The 15819-nt window shown below is 48.5% G+C and overlaps 1 protein-coding gene across 1 annotated transcript; it reads left to right on the forward strand.

The window, feature by feature from the left end:
- Positions 1-565: 565 nt before the first annotated feature.
- LOC142591321 (uncharacterized) lies at positions 566-14404 on the forward strand. Its single transcript, XM_075703647.1, has 4 exons — positions 566-599; positions 6076-6218; positions 12927-13407; positions 14191-14404. The coding sequence occupies exons 1-3, from the start codon at positions 566-568 to the stop codon at positions 13356-13358; spliced, it is 609 nt and encodes a 202-aa protein (XP_075559762.1). The 3' UTR covers positions 13359-13407; positions 14191-14404.
- Positions 14405-15819: the final 1415 nt, after the last annotated feature.

The raw sequence follows: 15819 nt of genomic DNA on the forward strand, positions 1-15819 counted from the left end.
CCGCGCGAAGTGTAACCAAAAGGTGACGACCACACGTTTTTATGGAGATAACACATGCTTTAATTTGAGGCCGGCTCTGAAGATACGGGGTGCTATTCTGCGAACTGTCTAAAAGTTCTGCAGTGGCGGTGTTTTGAGCCAATCGAGCGGTCGTACATCGTATATCGGCTGCATGGACCAATTAATCACAGCTGACAGGATGACGACTTCCTACAGGGGATGACGATTTCTACTACGGAGACAAAAGAGTGCAGAAAATCCTGTCTAACACATAATTGTTTTTTTTTTGTTTTCCGGAGTGATGATGACGACGAGGATAGCAGTGATGTAGCATAATGTCCCGGTCAAAGCCAGCACAGCTAGCAAAAATCCTCCACATCATCAGAAGCACGCTGAAAGAGGGAAGCGTGGCACTACTGCATTGTAGTGTTTTCTTGGGATTAGTACACCATATTCTTGTCTCGCTTTAGCGCAACTCAGTTTCCGTATGAATGGATAGGGACAAATGACAGGATGAGCGCTAACTTCTAAGTGGTTGTTTCATTCCATGACCCTACTGCACATTATGGGGCCGCTCATAGCAGACGTGACACAACAATGTAAGCAACCTTACAAGAAACACACGACTGCAATTCTTGGAGCACGTGCCCACCGTTTTGGAAAGCCAAGTTCCTTGCCCGATAAAGATAAGGAGAGCCCTCACGCACACCGTACCGCATTTTGCGATGTCATCAGCCTCAGTAATTTCGCGCGTTAGTTATTGTGTTAGTCAAAATTTAATAATGATTTCAGTGCCTCGCCTTAGCATAATACAGCTATTTGTTTATATATATATATATATATATATATATATATATATATATATATGCCTTAAATGTTTGAATGCCTTCGAGCCCTTAAGGTAAAAATAAATGGAATGAAATATGTCTGCAATAGAAATATTTCTTTGCTTTTCTGCCTACTTGGCTTTTCGCATTATTTTCTTGTTTCAGTGTACAGCACCTCCCCCCCCCCCCCCTCCGCCACAAACACAGACGCCGCGGCCGGTCTGTGTTTGTGAAGGGGTTTCTTTGAGTTTTCGCGTAACCGAATTACGCTTTCTCGTACAGTCAAATTCCAATCCGAGAGCTATCGTGTCTGCAGGTTGTGCGCAAGTCGTAGTTTACGATTTTTCCATGGGCATTAGCTTGATGAAATTCAATTAGCTCAGCAAATTTCTTGCGTAACGTGGTGGGCTTGGGTGCGGATGGATGGAAAATCTTTTTTGTCGAAATGGCATCCAACGCCGGATGCCGGATTTTCTACGACACGGGCCCCTTAACGCTGTCGCGTTAGAAAACTGCGGCGGATGTAGGTAATGCACCCACGTTGACAAAGCGTCGCCCCGTTCGTGACACGCCGCGTTATCCGAGATAATTCAACGACGTCGGCAGCGTCTCTCCGACGCGGACGGCAACGACGCGGTGGAGAGGAGGAGGACCTCGGCGCCTGTGCGCCGACGTATGTGTGTCCCGCGGGCGGGGGAGGGGGGCAGCTATGTGTGATATAACGAAGGTCCCCGCCCGACCTTGCTCGGGGCACCGTCCGGCCGAAAGAATCAAGGGAGCGGTCGCCACTTCGTGAAGGCTGGCCTTCCTGCATAGGAAGCCCGCGCCGCTGTTGCGCCGATTAGAAATGTCTCCTACCCCCCCGTCCGCCCTTCCCCCCGTTTATTCTTGTCCTCCGTTTTCCAGAGCTTGTTCTTCCGTCCTTTCACGGTCTCTGCCAGTTCGCCCGAGGCAGCCAGTGCGTAGCTCGTTTATTTCCCGAGTATGAGGGAGAATGCAGAGCCTGTTCGCGAGTCTCCAGGAAAAAAAAAAAAAGAAAGAAAGCAGGGAAGAGCGCCTGTCACGGGTCACTCAACACGAACTTTCACCAACCCCCTTCTTTTTCTTTATTTCTACATAGGATAACATTTATTCGCTTAGGCACGCTTCGCATTGTTGTGAATCTGGCTACCCGCCGTGGTTGCTCAGTGGCTATGGTGTTGGGCTGCTGAGCACGAGGTCGGGGGATCGAATCGCGGCCACGGCGGCCGCATTTCGATGGGGGAGAAATGCGAAAACACCCGTGTGCTTAGATTTAGGTGCACGTTAAAGAACCCCATTTGGTCAAAATTTCCGGAGTCCTCCACTACGGCGTGCTTCATAATCAGAAAGTGGTTTTGGCACGTAAAACCCCAAATATTATTATTGAATCTGGCTATCGGGGACCTCGCAAGTTGTACAAACGTAACTTAGCTACAACATTCTATGTGTCCGAGGACATCTCTCCGCGGCAATAAAGGCAAAGCGCGCGCAATCAAGCGCGCTATGAAAAACAAATGTCCCGCATTGTCATCTGCGTTAGTTCATAAGCTGGGCCAAGGAGAAGGCATAAACATCACATTTACAACAGCGAGACACAAGAAAACACGACGCCCGAGCCTTAAATTTCACTTATTCTCCTGCTTCTCCCTTCCGCGGATGGGCAAATGCGAAACCATCGCACTTGCAAGCTATGTACTCTGATTCGCTATCCGTTCCAGGTAACGATGAGTCGAACGCTGCCGGACGATACTTGGATCAGTTAGACATTGCAGAAAGTTGTACGCGAGGGTAGTGCGACATTTATCAAATGATTTCACCTGCATAGTCAGCCCATTACAATTGTGCCGTAAGATATCTTAAAGGGACACTAAGGAGAAAAAATACCTAAACCAGTTTAGACTGACTAAGTATTATAAGATCCCATTTTCGATAATTGTGGGGTAACATAATATAATAATAATAATAATAATAATAATATTTGTGGTTTTACGTACCAAAACCACTTTCTGATTATGAGGCACGCCGTAGTGGAGGACTCCGGAAATTTTGACCACCTGGGGTTCTTTAACGTGCACCTAAATCTAAGCACACGGGTGTTTTCGCATTTCGCCCCCATCGAAATGCGGCCGCCGTGGCCGGGATTCGATCCCGCGACCTCGTGCTCAGCAGCCCTGAGGGGTAACAGGTGCACTGTTAACAGAAGAACGAAAGAACCCGAAGGTCAGAGCTTCTGTTTCTAAAATTCGCGCTTCAGCTCCATTGATCGGCACTGGCGTTTTGGTGCGATATGACGTAGACACGCCCCCCTCCGCCCGCCAAATTTTGCGAGGTACGGAAGTTGCACGCTCGTAGAAAAAAAGAAAAAAAGAAAGAAAAACATACGCGAACACATTTGGCGAAGTTTCTGAATTCGCCACTATAACAGATGTTATAATTTATGATTTCTTGCACGTTCGAGGAATTTAGGCGCTGTATCGTGATTGTGGAGTCAGCGGCTATCTAAAAGCAAAAAGAAAATGGCGATAAAAGAGACAGACAACAACTTTGTGACTGTTCTCTTGATGTGTAACAGTGACAAATGACTGTCGTAGGAACTGTATGCGGCCGTCAGGCCTTCACCGACTGTCAGCGCACTGCTGTGCATTCCTGACTTGCATTGACGTCATCGCAGCCGCCATGCTGGTGCACCGGTATGGTGATAAGCTTGGTCCGTGATGTCACGTGAAAGCTATCCACAATGCTCGACCTTTAAAGCTTGCGCTCGGAAAAAGCGTTTACTTCATACACTCCGTTTCAAGCACAGCAGCCAGCGCTAAGGAGGCTGGAGAGACTTATCTCACTGTTTACATCCGCGACCCCCCCCCCCCCCCCAAAAAAAAAAGAAACAACGTACAAAATAAAGATACGGGCACGCGTTTGTAATTCGGTGCAAAATTAAGTGTCGTAGCTTAAAGTCGCCAAGCATGACTTATTCATTACATGAAAGGCGCCGAAGGTCTCAAACTATTTACCACCAAGCGAGCGGAGTGACATGTTCTTGCGACCAACGAACACAACGCATCATCGACACTCGGGACCAAAACATAGTACGACATATACTGGTAACACAAAAGTGTACATAAGGCGTAATTTCACGTGAATTTGCGTCTGCAAGATGTAGCTGTAATCTTTGAAGTAATTTATTCTTTCAAAACGCATCGGAGATCAAAAGCAACTGCGCTACAAAACTCCTGAAGTGAGACTTAGATGGCCGGACTATTTGCATCGCTTTCGCAGCTTTGCCAACACACTGCAAAGAAAGTTTACACCCTTTGGGGTGTATATTTGCCACACAACAATAATCGTCATCTGTCTTGCCCGCATTTCCTTTCTTTAGCTCTGCGAGCCCGGTACTTCCCAGTAACGAACGGTATGCGCGTTATCAGCGTGACATAGCATTCCCGACAGGAAAGTAGCAGGAGCGGCGTTTTCAATAAAGGAAACGCAAGCAAGGCAGATGACGATTATCGTTGTGCGGCAGATATACACCCCAAAGGGTGTACCTTTGTCTAAGATTGTATGTGTGAAACGGAGTATAGGGGTGTTACCAAAGCTAACGAAGGGAAGTTCGTTCAGCGAAAAGACGCAGCTGCCACAGACACTTATGTACTAAATGCTTTTCAGCTTGAGTGCGTATACCTTACACAAGTGCTAGGCTCAAATTCAACAATGCAAAATGCAAGCTTGCAAAACGTGCAGCACGTCTATTCTGCAAGCTACACATAGTTTACTTAAACGTAATTCGTGCCTCACCATGTGTGGTAGGAGGGCAGATCTGAAAAGAACAAAACATGTAATCCTAGTCCATTGCACGCCTTCATATGAAATAAACCGCCTGCAAAATTGCAAGAAAAAAAGTCTTCATTGAGCAAAATTGCGTCAAGGATGGCGTAGCACAAGAATGAACAAATTTGCATTTCGAGATAAGCAATAATAAAGTTTTTATAGAGTAATACTTGTTGGGGGGCTAGTTGGTGCATGTTTCCAGAAGAGGGTTATAGCGCCGAAAAAACACAACACACATTGGGCCTGTCCCGTCTCGCTTGCTGTGTGTTGTGTTTTTTCGGCGCTATAACCCTCTTCTGGAAAGTTTTTATAATTTGCAATATGCAGATGAAAGCAAAGTGCCAGGGGAACTATTATGCTCCACACTTGTAGCAACCCTGCCCTTGAGCTTCTTGTTTGTCGCGCTCTCCCCGTTTATCATGTCTCATTGTTTTTTCTCGCTTGCTTTGCTCCATCAAGCGACTGGCAATACTCCTTCAAGAGAAGACATTTGTCCACGTGGCAAGCTGTAACACTGAATGTGTCATGTTGAATTCCAATTTGCCGCAAGACCACTAAAGTTGCGAAGTTTTTGCCCTTACAGTTGCAGACAGCATCAAGAAGACCTAACTTGAGGATTCACGATTTCGCAACACTTTTCCATTGATGCATGATTATATAATAATCACCTAGCTTGCTTGACCTAATTAGGCTTTACTACATCTATCGCACCCTAGCTTTTTGCCTATCCTTCCTTGATTTTCGCTTTGCTCATTAAAACTTCTGTCTCTATATTCTAGTTACCTGTTTCCGTAACGATTCCGATTCTGTCAACCTCAGCTCTCCATTTGTTCCACTAATACTCCAAGCGTTTCTTGCTTATCTCGAATGCTCAGGAGTAAATGCTTTCATCCGCTTCGAACCCCAGCGCTTTAGGTATGCGGACGTTTCTATTGGACCTTGCCGAATCAGGCCGTCGAAGCGCCCCTTAAAGGAGCTTTAATCAAAGCATTTACAAAGTATCGTAAAAGTATAAACTTATTTTACTACTTATTATTGACGTGAGCAAAAAATAACGCTTATCTTACATATTACTGTTTAAAAAAGAAGAAAGTAAAATAGTTAAACTGAAATTTGTCAGTTTCGGTTTCACCAAGTACGGTGCACGCTAGAAATTAGCCCGTTAAATTTTGAACGGCATAAAATGGCGGCATGATTTTTTGTTGCTAAAGGTAGACGGGTGTGCGGGGATCGCATAAGGCCATGAAAGTTAGAAACGCATTTTTGAAGAAAACAGGTATTTTAAAAGGGTCCTTTTGGAGGCGACTCCAGACCCACACACTCCCCTCCCCTGTCACCCTATCCCATTACCGTCCCTCTTTCCCCACCCCCGCCTGCGCCCTCTGTCCCGAACCGTTCGCAGCCGCCATCCACATCCTCTCGCTTTGCCCGGCGGACCCTCCCCCGCGGGGCCTGGAACACCTGACATCGTGGGAGGACTGGGAGACAGTGCTCCGCTCTGAGGACCCGGCAACGCAGACCATCGCGACCAGCCGGGCTGCCAGTGTTATGGACCTACGGAACATAAACACTTGAGTGGAGTATGGTTGTGCGGGGGCCCAGGGGCCTGCGTGCCTCGAACACCTTTGTTTGATTAAAGTTTTTAACAACAGCAACATAAAAGGGTCCTCATACCTTAAAAAAGCTAGAAAAAGTAATAAGAAAGGCACTGCTTCGCAAACTTTACATAATACAGTTTTTACTTAATTAAACGTGATACGATCCTTGGATGTCATTGGACACCAGAGGTACTGAGCGTACGGGTTTTTCTAACTGGACTCTAAAGGCGCTTTCGTCGCGTGTTTCCATCGCGTTTGTTGGCCATGGCCCAGAATACGTGACCTTCGTTCTCGCTACAGATCTGCTAGCCACGGGGCTCCGCCCTTTTGTTCGGTCGCGAACTCGGGACGAAAGGAGGTGCGACACCTGTCTCGCCAGGCCTTTCCGTCGTCAGGGAAGATGACGACCGCTTTGGGTTCTTAAAATGTCCTTTTTGGGGGGGCGCAAAGCCGATTGGGTGCCCTATATCTAAAGCTCCCCAACGATTCAAGGTTTGGCGATACAGTCTAACCTGTTTAGGTGACGCAGGACTCAAGAGAACGGGCTGGTCAGAAGGAACAGAGTCGTGGCCAGTTAGTAGGTACACAGGCCGAACAGAGTGTCGTAGCGTACTTATGGCGTTCTTGCGGTTTTCTGTAATTTTGCTTAATTACATGGGCAGGACGCACTGGACAATCGGAGCTATTACAAAGGTTTTCAGAAAGGTCTTGCAAGAGATATCTCACAAAGCAATGAATTTTTGAAAACTGTTGGTGTCAACGTCAGCGAAGCTTTTTAAAGGAGGAAAAATATCAGAGTTTCACATGGTTTCACCTAAAGGGCGAAGCAACGAATGCCGTAAGCAACAGGTTAGAATATTACACGAAGTGTAATAATCGTAGCTGTAGTGACAGTATGAATTGAAGTAAACGTAAGCTAACTAAAACCAGCTATTGTGCTAGGGGTCCTCTGTTTGAATCTTGCCATCGGACAATTTGAATTTGCTTTATTAATCGAAGCCAACGCATTTCGTCGCGATTTTAACCACCACTATATAGCATACATATACCTAAATATAAACGGAACGTCGCGGCGACGGCGAAAATTTGCTTGGCGTGTCCGTAGAGTTACCATCGCAGTATAATATTTAAAAATTACTGTGCGAGATACGATTATAAGACCAACGGCGTTCGGTGTCAGACCTGTGATGACCTAGGACCGTGGGTTGTATAATCACATCTCGCACAGTGTTTTAGTATATTTTTTTCTTTAAACAGCTTGGCTAGCGTAAGCTGGGACACATGGTAGAACCTTTCTATGTTTACACACACGGTTCCCAAACGACTTCCGGCTCTTCAACACCACAAGCTGCTTTAGCTTATATATGTATTGAATTCTCCCGCTAGCACCAGTTTCACTGTGCAGATAAAAGGTTCGATAAATGAACCTTACTGCAGAGTACGACAGGTAAGCTACATATAAAAGAGCTTGGCTCATGGGGCACCTTTCTTGTATCTGAACACATCCAGAACGCGTACAGTGATCAGCGACTGAAACGCGATACTCGGACCATATATGGCGGCCTGCGCTTCTTGCGTTGCCGGTGAGCGCTGGATGGTTACTGAGGGCCCGTATGAATCTCACAGTGCATAACAAACACACTTGCTTTCATGTGATACAAAAAAAAAAAATGCGCGAGCTCGGTGTTCCCCAGCGCCCACTGATCGCGCAAGATGTGGCAGGCAGCCACGCGCTTCGACTATCGCGTTCCAATAGCTGAGCGGTATATACATAGAGTAAACTACGGGACAAAGCATATTTCCTTTCACAGCGAAGATGTATGTGGCTAACCGATTCATCCGTCAGTTCGTTTGTCGCTCGCCTGTACGCCGAAAACCCCTCCGGCGCAACCACGTGCGCATGCGCCAAAGAAAAAGAGAGAAAGAGAGGCGCACGATTGGCTGCGCCAGCAGTGACGTCGTTGCTCTCCGTCGCAGCCGAGCGCGTGCGCAGCAGTTTGTCTCCGGCTCCGAAATGGGTAGGCCGCGCGTCATACGTACTCCTGAGGAACAGGCAGCTTTCGATCCGCAACGCCGCGGGCAGGACCGGGGACGAGCTCGTCTAAGCCGGGCCGGTGGTGCAGCCCGGCCAAAGAACAGGCTTGTGCGGCCGAGCGCAAGCATCAACTGCGCACCGTGGATCCGGTGCCGTCGTTTAATGAACCGTCGGGATTAACGAAGCGATAAACACCGAGGCCGCACGTTTCCGCTTCGCTGGTTATCCGTTTGTACATAGTGCTTGGGCGATGACTTTTTTCTTTGCTATCTTGTCTGTCAAAAGTGCGTGACCGGAACTGTTCCGTGCTCATGAACGTGCTGCTTGCAAAGAGCGGATAAAAATTGACGCCGTGATAAAGCGAAGGGAAATGATGGGTTAAAACATCTGGTAGGCATCGACAGTCATAGCAAGGTTTGGCGTTCCGCTCGGACTCTTCGGACGGTGTTCCACCTATAATCAGGCGCGACATGTTGGCGCGCGACGCATCGCACCCAAAACAACGCCGGCTGGGCAGAAGGAACAGCGCCCTGCCAGGTACCGGGCGTCTCACAACGCTCATGGGGTGAAGAGCGTCGCACCTCGATGTGGCACGAGATGAGATTGACGGGAAGCCGTCAGCGTTAGTCAGCGCCCAGTGAAGAAAGTCGCTGTTTCGCTTGAAAGGCGGAATATCGATTGTGATAGCAAATTCGTGGAGAACTAAACGAAGTAAAAATAGTAGTTTTATCGGCCGTAGAAAGTTTTAAATATAGGCATACTAAATGAAATGACAGGCATGATGTCACGCGCGCACAAGCAAACCAGTACATCCCGCTCGAAGACCGCGGAAACTCGCTGTCAAATCTCTGGAGTGAGGAAGCGCGGTAGCAGCAGCGAGCGAATTGACCTTCGTGCTGCGTCTCACATCAACGCGAACTAAGCTTCCAAAACACACTGCAAGAGCAGATTCTGTTTCCGTCGCAGATGGCTTTCAATATACAGCGTCCCCCACCATCTCCCGCCCTCCCCCCGGAGTCTTGCGCTCGATGGAGGACGGCGTGCTTCCTCCCCGCTTTCCTCCGTTGTGTGCACGAGATCGAGCCGGGAAATCCGGCTTACCCTCGCACGCTTTCACTCGCATATACAGCACACGGCGCGCGGCGATTTTATCGTCCTTGGACTTTTTACGGAACATCACGGCGACGGCGACGACAAAAATGCGCCTGAAGTATACAAATAATTGCTATCACCATTAAAAATTTGCGGATCCCACGCACTGTGGGAATCGATGTGAGCGAAGCTTTGTATGCTGTTTGCTTTGATTGACTATAATTAACGGTGATGTTGGTGGCGAATGTGTATACAATCGCTTCAGTGTTAGGGCAATACGAGAGTGGTGAGTTGATGTCAAACGATGCCTTGTGTGAACCACTGCTGTCTGTCTGCGTAGTCCACAGAACGCAGATGGATACGTGTTTGCTTGAGGCCTTGTTGTGCGTCATTGCTCATAATCTGTGAGAGGGTTGAGCTTTATCGTTGCCTCACATGGTATACATGACATCATGGCACAATTCCTAAACATTCATTGAATTATGGGGCTGCACGTAACTAAACAAATAAATAAATTAAATAAATAATACATGAATTCACAGTCTGCACCGCATTTCACTGGGTAGCAAAAACGCTCCTGTTCCGCGGAACACTTCTTTCGGGATTGGGTTTCTTCGATGCTGAGTGCACGCTTTGGAGTCATTTTGCTGGCCCATGTTTGCGTGCTGGTTCTGCGTACGCGTCGAGCACGCGGTTGGGACGCCAGCTCCAAGCGCTCTCTTCAGACCATGGACGATTGTAATGTTTACGCTATCTAATGTTTACGTTTACAGCCCAGTACTCGGCCTCCACAGCCCAGCACCAGCCTTTTTGTCTCACAGGAAAGCAAGCACAGCACGCGTGCCACACGCACAAACTGCGAAACGCTGCCGCGGCGGCGCCGCCGGCCGGGATGCGCGGAGCCGAGCGCCATCTGGTGGCGTTGAAAGAAACCGAGCCGCGCGCGCGGGCAAGACCACAGCAGCAGCGCCCGGAAAGTCGGGGAGAAGAGGTACAGAGAGCTTCGCTTTAATATTCGGCAATGTTAGCTTGACCTTTACTACCCGTTTCGCTCATACGGGTGGGTACACGCAATAGCTTAGCGGGAACGCCATAGTTTGTTTATTTCTACGCGTGCAGAAAGCTTGTGCGAGCAGCGGAAAGCGGATACGCTCTCCTGGCTACGCCACAGCGGCGACTGAGCGTAACGTTCACGGTGCGTCCCCTTCTTTTTGTCGTTTTTTTTTTTGCGGCAGACGCCCTCATAGAGACGCTCTTATACTCCACGCGCGAGCGGCGCATGCGCCGTCGATATCAGGACAGCACGACGGCGGCGGCGGGAAATGCGCCTTGAGCGTCCGCATAATTGTTATCGCAATAAAAAAGAAAGTGACTTGCCAAACACGCAAACAGCAGTATACTTCTGGTTACACAGAAGGGAGCATAATGTGTATTAAGAGACTTTCAACATACAGGCGTTGCGCTCCCATCTGGGTGAAGAGATGTTCTGCACGTTTTTTAGGTGTTCGCAGCTCTGGAACAGGCTTTATTTTAGTTCGGACACGTTGCCCTGCAGCGCAAATTGTACTTATATGAAAGCCCTCCACATGTAAGAATGAAAGCAGGGGCTTAAAATCTTACTGTCAATGAACCGACGCGCATATCTGTCTGTCTGTCTGTCTGTCTGTCTGTCTGTCTGTCTGTCTGTCTGTCTGTCTGTCTGTCTGTCTGTCTGTTATGGAAAGAGAGAGAGAAAGAGAGATAAAGGAAGGACAGGGACGTTAACCAGAGATTTCCTCCGGTTGGCTACCCTGTACTGGGGGAGGGGCAAAGGGATGCGATAGGTGTGAGAGAGAAAAGGATATATTTTTTGTTATGGAATAAATTACTTAATTTAACGTCCTAGAGCGACGCATAGCCTATGGGAGATGCTGAGTTAATTTTGGCCACCTCGAGATTATTTCACGCGCATCGAAATTGAGTAAACGAGCGTTTCTTTTTACTTTTCGCATGATCGAAATCAGGCAGGGAGTCGAACCTGCCCCATCGTGCCCAGTAGCATGACGCCTTTCCCACTGCGCCAATACGGCGTGCGCGTACACGACGAAGAATGAAAGGCACCTGTTTGAAACGATGATGTCTACCTGCAGGATTATTAGAGTAGCGGTGGAGTGAGATGGTTTTGTTGCTGAGCCGTATCAAACCGCCTTTCTCCGCGTTCACGACTCCGCGCAGCGAGCCTCGTTGCGTGAATCTGCATTCTCGAGATGCATGCAGCAAAACAGTTACTAAGGCTTTCTCATTCTTCGCACCGCCATTGCCGAGGCGTCAGAAATGAGCAAGCAGCCTTCCGTTGTTTACCCCGATCACCTCGAGCACGGCGTCAGGCGGCGCGATCAGAAAGGAACCTGCTCGGGCGTCTGTCATAGCCCGCGGAGATTGGGGGCACGCCCAAGGTGGCACAGCGTTATTTGGCCTGCCCGCCTGCGCCTATACCCGCCCGTGGGCCCTGAAGCACGTTCCTGTGGCCGTTGTCTGTGTGTTTTGTCAGCGGAAAAATGCCTCGGAGCGAGCATTCTTTCGCCGCGTGCATTGGACAGTTCGCGCACAAACGCGCACAGACACAACACAGTTGGACGCAAATCTCGCGCGGGGCCAAAAAATTCCTCGCTCTCGGCCGCCCTCGACGCCCGATCGGCATCGTGGAGAGACAAAAGGCAGGGTGTTGTGGACCAATTAGCCGGCCAATGTAGGAAGAAACAGAAAAAAAATGATAACAGGCTCTTGTAGGCCCCGTAAGCCGAAACAAGCACGGCCTGTCTTTGGGATTGAAAGCCCTGATGACTGACCGATATGCTGCCATCGGTGCACACCACCACGCCTTGCCTATTATTTTGTCATCTTGAGCTCTCTCTCTCTCTCTCTTATGGTCTTTTGGACCACTGGGGAACATTTTTTTTTTGCACGCGCAAGTGCGCAGGTCCCCTATATAAGCAGGGGCCCGTGCCGAAAGAGAGTCACAGTTTCCGTAGCGAGACAGCAAAACACCAGTTTCATCATGAACGCTCTCGTAAGTGTGCGCTTTTAGTGCAGGTCTCTGGTTCCCTTTTGCGGACGAAGCTGTAAGGAGCGAATTGTTGAACGTTGCCGAAAGGCCAGATGTGGAACTCGGTGTATTTCAGCAAGCCGATAGCTTGTCATTACTAAGCCTGGCTTAAAGTCCACCGCAGTATGAGCGTTTATGCAGTTTTAGGCTTGTGCAGTTTAGGCTTGTGCATTTAGGCTTGTGGTAGTTCAGACGATAAACACTGCCTAATCGTTTGGGAGCAGAAGCTTAAGTACTCGCTTTACATCGAAGCTGCTTCGGGAATGAAGCAGGTATTTTATGAATTCGGAGGAGGTGGAACGGGTGTGTTAGTCGAAATGTTATTACCCGGTGAAATTTACTTGCGCTTATCAAAACTATCGTCAGATGCCGCATCGTAGACTGTCAAAAGGAGTCCGCTGATTATTGTTCAATTTGGTAAGCCTTCGCTCCCTCTTTTGCAGTTCGTCGTCGCCCTTCTGGGCTTTGTTGCCGCCGCTAACGCTGGCTTCCTTGGTGGCTACGGCTACGGTCATGGCTACGGCCACGGCCACGGTTACGGTCTCGGACTCGCCTATGGTGTCGGCCACGGCTACGGTCACGGCTACGGTCACGGCTACGGCCACGGCCACTACGCTGTCGCCCCCGCTGTTGTGAAGGTCTCCAACTACAAGACCTCCGCCTACGGCAGCCACATCAACCACGGCGTCACCCTCTCTGCCCGCGGATACGGATACGGCCACGGATACGGCCACGGATACGGTCACGGCTACGGTCACGGTGGATACGGTCATGGCTACGGCGTCGCCGTCGCTGCCCCCGTTGCCGTCGCCGTCGGTCACGGCTACGGCCACGGCTACGGTCATGGCTATGGCCACGGCTACGGCTACCACTAAGCGCAGACTGTGAGCACCTGTGTTGCCGCCTCAAGACATCAGTACATCAGTGAGTCTTCAGCCATACCTACCTACTCATTGAATACTCTCCCAAGTGCAGACTGAGATGCATCGAGAAAAAAGTCTCAGAGTAATGCCAGACTAATCGAATATCTTATGACACTATGACATGTTGAGTTATAATATGCCAACCGCAAGTTACTTGTCCAGCTTTCGAGTGAGCGTTTGGCCAAAAAAAGTTCGACGAAAGTACCTTCTTATATCAGCATATGTAGGTTACACCAGGTCTCCTGGTTAGCATGGTTTGTTTCTTCGCGGCTGTGTTCATATCAACGCAGAATGAACTTCGTACGTTAAGGAATCCTAAATACTGAAGCGTGAAACAACATATCTTGAAGAGTTACAGTTTAGCACATGTCCGTACAGGCACTTGATATCGTACCAATTTACCTAAGCAATAGATACCTAGGAGTGTCTAGACAGAAAGGCCAAATTCGCCGAAAAAAAATGGAACACTAGAGAGGAGCGATGAATATAGATGTCCCAAAAAAGACAGTGTCCAAGAATAATAGATGGAGAGACAGTCAAAGCAACGTAATAATCAGAACAGAAAACTTATACAGGTCCGTAAGGGCAAAAGTTATCAACTCTAACGAATAATTTCCCACGATATTTTGGGAGTTGGCACGGCGGCAGTGGTTCTGAGACCAGGGGAAAACCACGACGAAAGTGTGTCGATGGCTGCGCCGACGTCGACTCTATTCTTTGCTCAGAGGGGCACAGGACATGGGAGAGCATAGATTTGCTGACGTTCTCCTTTACCACCACGCAGGTTCGGACTGTTCAAACCTCAGCCAGGACTGGCCACTTCGCGGGGCCTCGAGCCGTTCGTCTGAAAGACGACGATGCTGCGGGCTGTACGAAATGTCCGGAAGGCGCGGCGCAGCTTGTACAGACTAGGGAGAGCGTTGTTTCCACCAGCTGGAGTGATTAGGCTGTTCGTCGCTTCTCACTGGTCGATGAACTGTCGGAAGAGAATAAAACAAGACGATATTTATTGAGAATCGCAGTTGCCTTGTCTTTTTCGTTACATGCACGGTCTGGAGAGCGTACTCCCAAATGTTGAGAGTGAAGCGAAATTTGACGAAGAGCGACTATGACCCTTCCTGGTGCCTCGCAGTAACGGAATTAGCTGCACCTTAAGTGACCACGTGACTGATGGGGGTTGGAAGTCCGAAAGTAAAAGCAGGGGCTATTAGAGACGCCGTAGAGGAGCGCTTCGGAATATACTTGATCGCCTATCAGGAACTTCAACGTGCACCAAAAGATTGGTTCACTAAATGTTGAGAGTGAAGCAAAATTTGATGAAGAGCGACTAAGATGCTTTCGTGTGCCTCACAGTAACGGAATTAGCTGCACATGAAGTGATCACGTGACTGATGGGGGTTGAAGTCTGAAAGTAAACGCAGGTGCTATTAGAGACGCCGTAGAGGAGCGCCTCGGAATAAGTTTGATCGCCGATCAGGAACTTCAACGTGCACACAAAGAGTGGTTCGCGAGCGTTCTTGTAAACCTTCCCTTTTCGAATGGGGCCGCGGTAGCTGGGAAATGAGCCCGTGCACTCGCGCTCAAAAGAAGGCCGCAGTAGCCACTGATCCACTGCGGCAGGTTAATATGGAAACGACACAGTTGTGCTTTACTGATGCTTTATAGTGTTTAGGCAGCTGAAGCCACATCCGAGAGCCCGATAAAGCTTTTTTGACATTGCACTGGATCGTTCCAAAAGAAAGCGGTCTATCTGGGAATTTACAGTCAGTTCTTTGAATTCTCTGATTGTTCTCTCTCTACCTCTTTATTGCTGGCACAGGTAGTCAAATGTCCTGGGGCATTTTAACCCGAAACATAACGATAGCATAATTATTGCTAGGCACTTTTTTGCCGCCACATTGACGCTCTGCATTCAGCATACGTATGCTGTGTGTTCATCTACATCGCCTATGCCAGGTAGATGCTATACTATTCAACAGCCAAAGTTGCTTAGATCAGGTCTTTAGTGCTTGACCGAATTATTCCTCAAAATTTGTTGAGAATTGCAGTGCTCAAATAAAAGTCTTAGACAATTTGATTTAAAGCACATGCCTTTTATCTTAAACTTTCTCTGACTATTAAAATTGCGAAACAATCACAGTGCTCACAAACTCTAAGTGGTGAAATTTCACTGTCGTCGCTCTTTACGGTCAGCGCAGTGGCACTGATGCGATGCCATTACAGGCCTTACATGGTGTGTTAAAGTATTTAAGGGAGCCAGAAATATTGCTGCTACCACGTATGCCGCATCCACGTATATATATTTAAAACAGCGTTCAAACGCAACAATAAATCTTGATATCGCTGTCAGTGCGTCGTCCTTAGGGCGAAACTGCCAATTTTTCATGCTTCCGATAATGAGGCTGCCTGCCCT

The sequence above is a fragment of the Dermacentor variabilis genome, chromosome 8 (genome assembly GCF_050947875.1).
Source record: "Dermacentor variabilis isolate Ectoservices chromosome 8, ASM5094787v1, whole genome shotgun sequence".
Lineage (NCBI taxonomy): Eukaryota > Metazoa > Arthropoda > Arachnida > Ixodida > Ixodidae > Dermacentor > Dermacentor variabilis.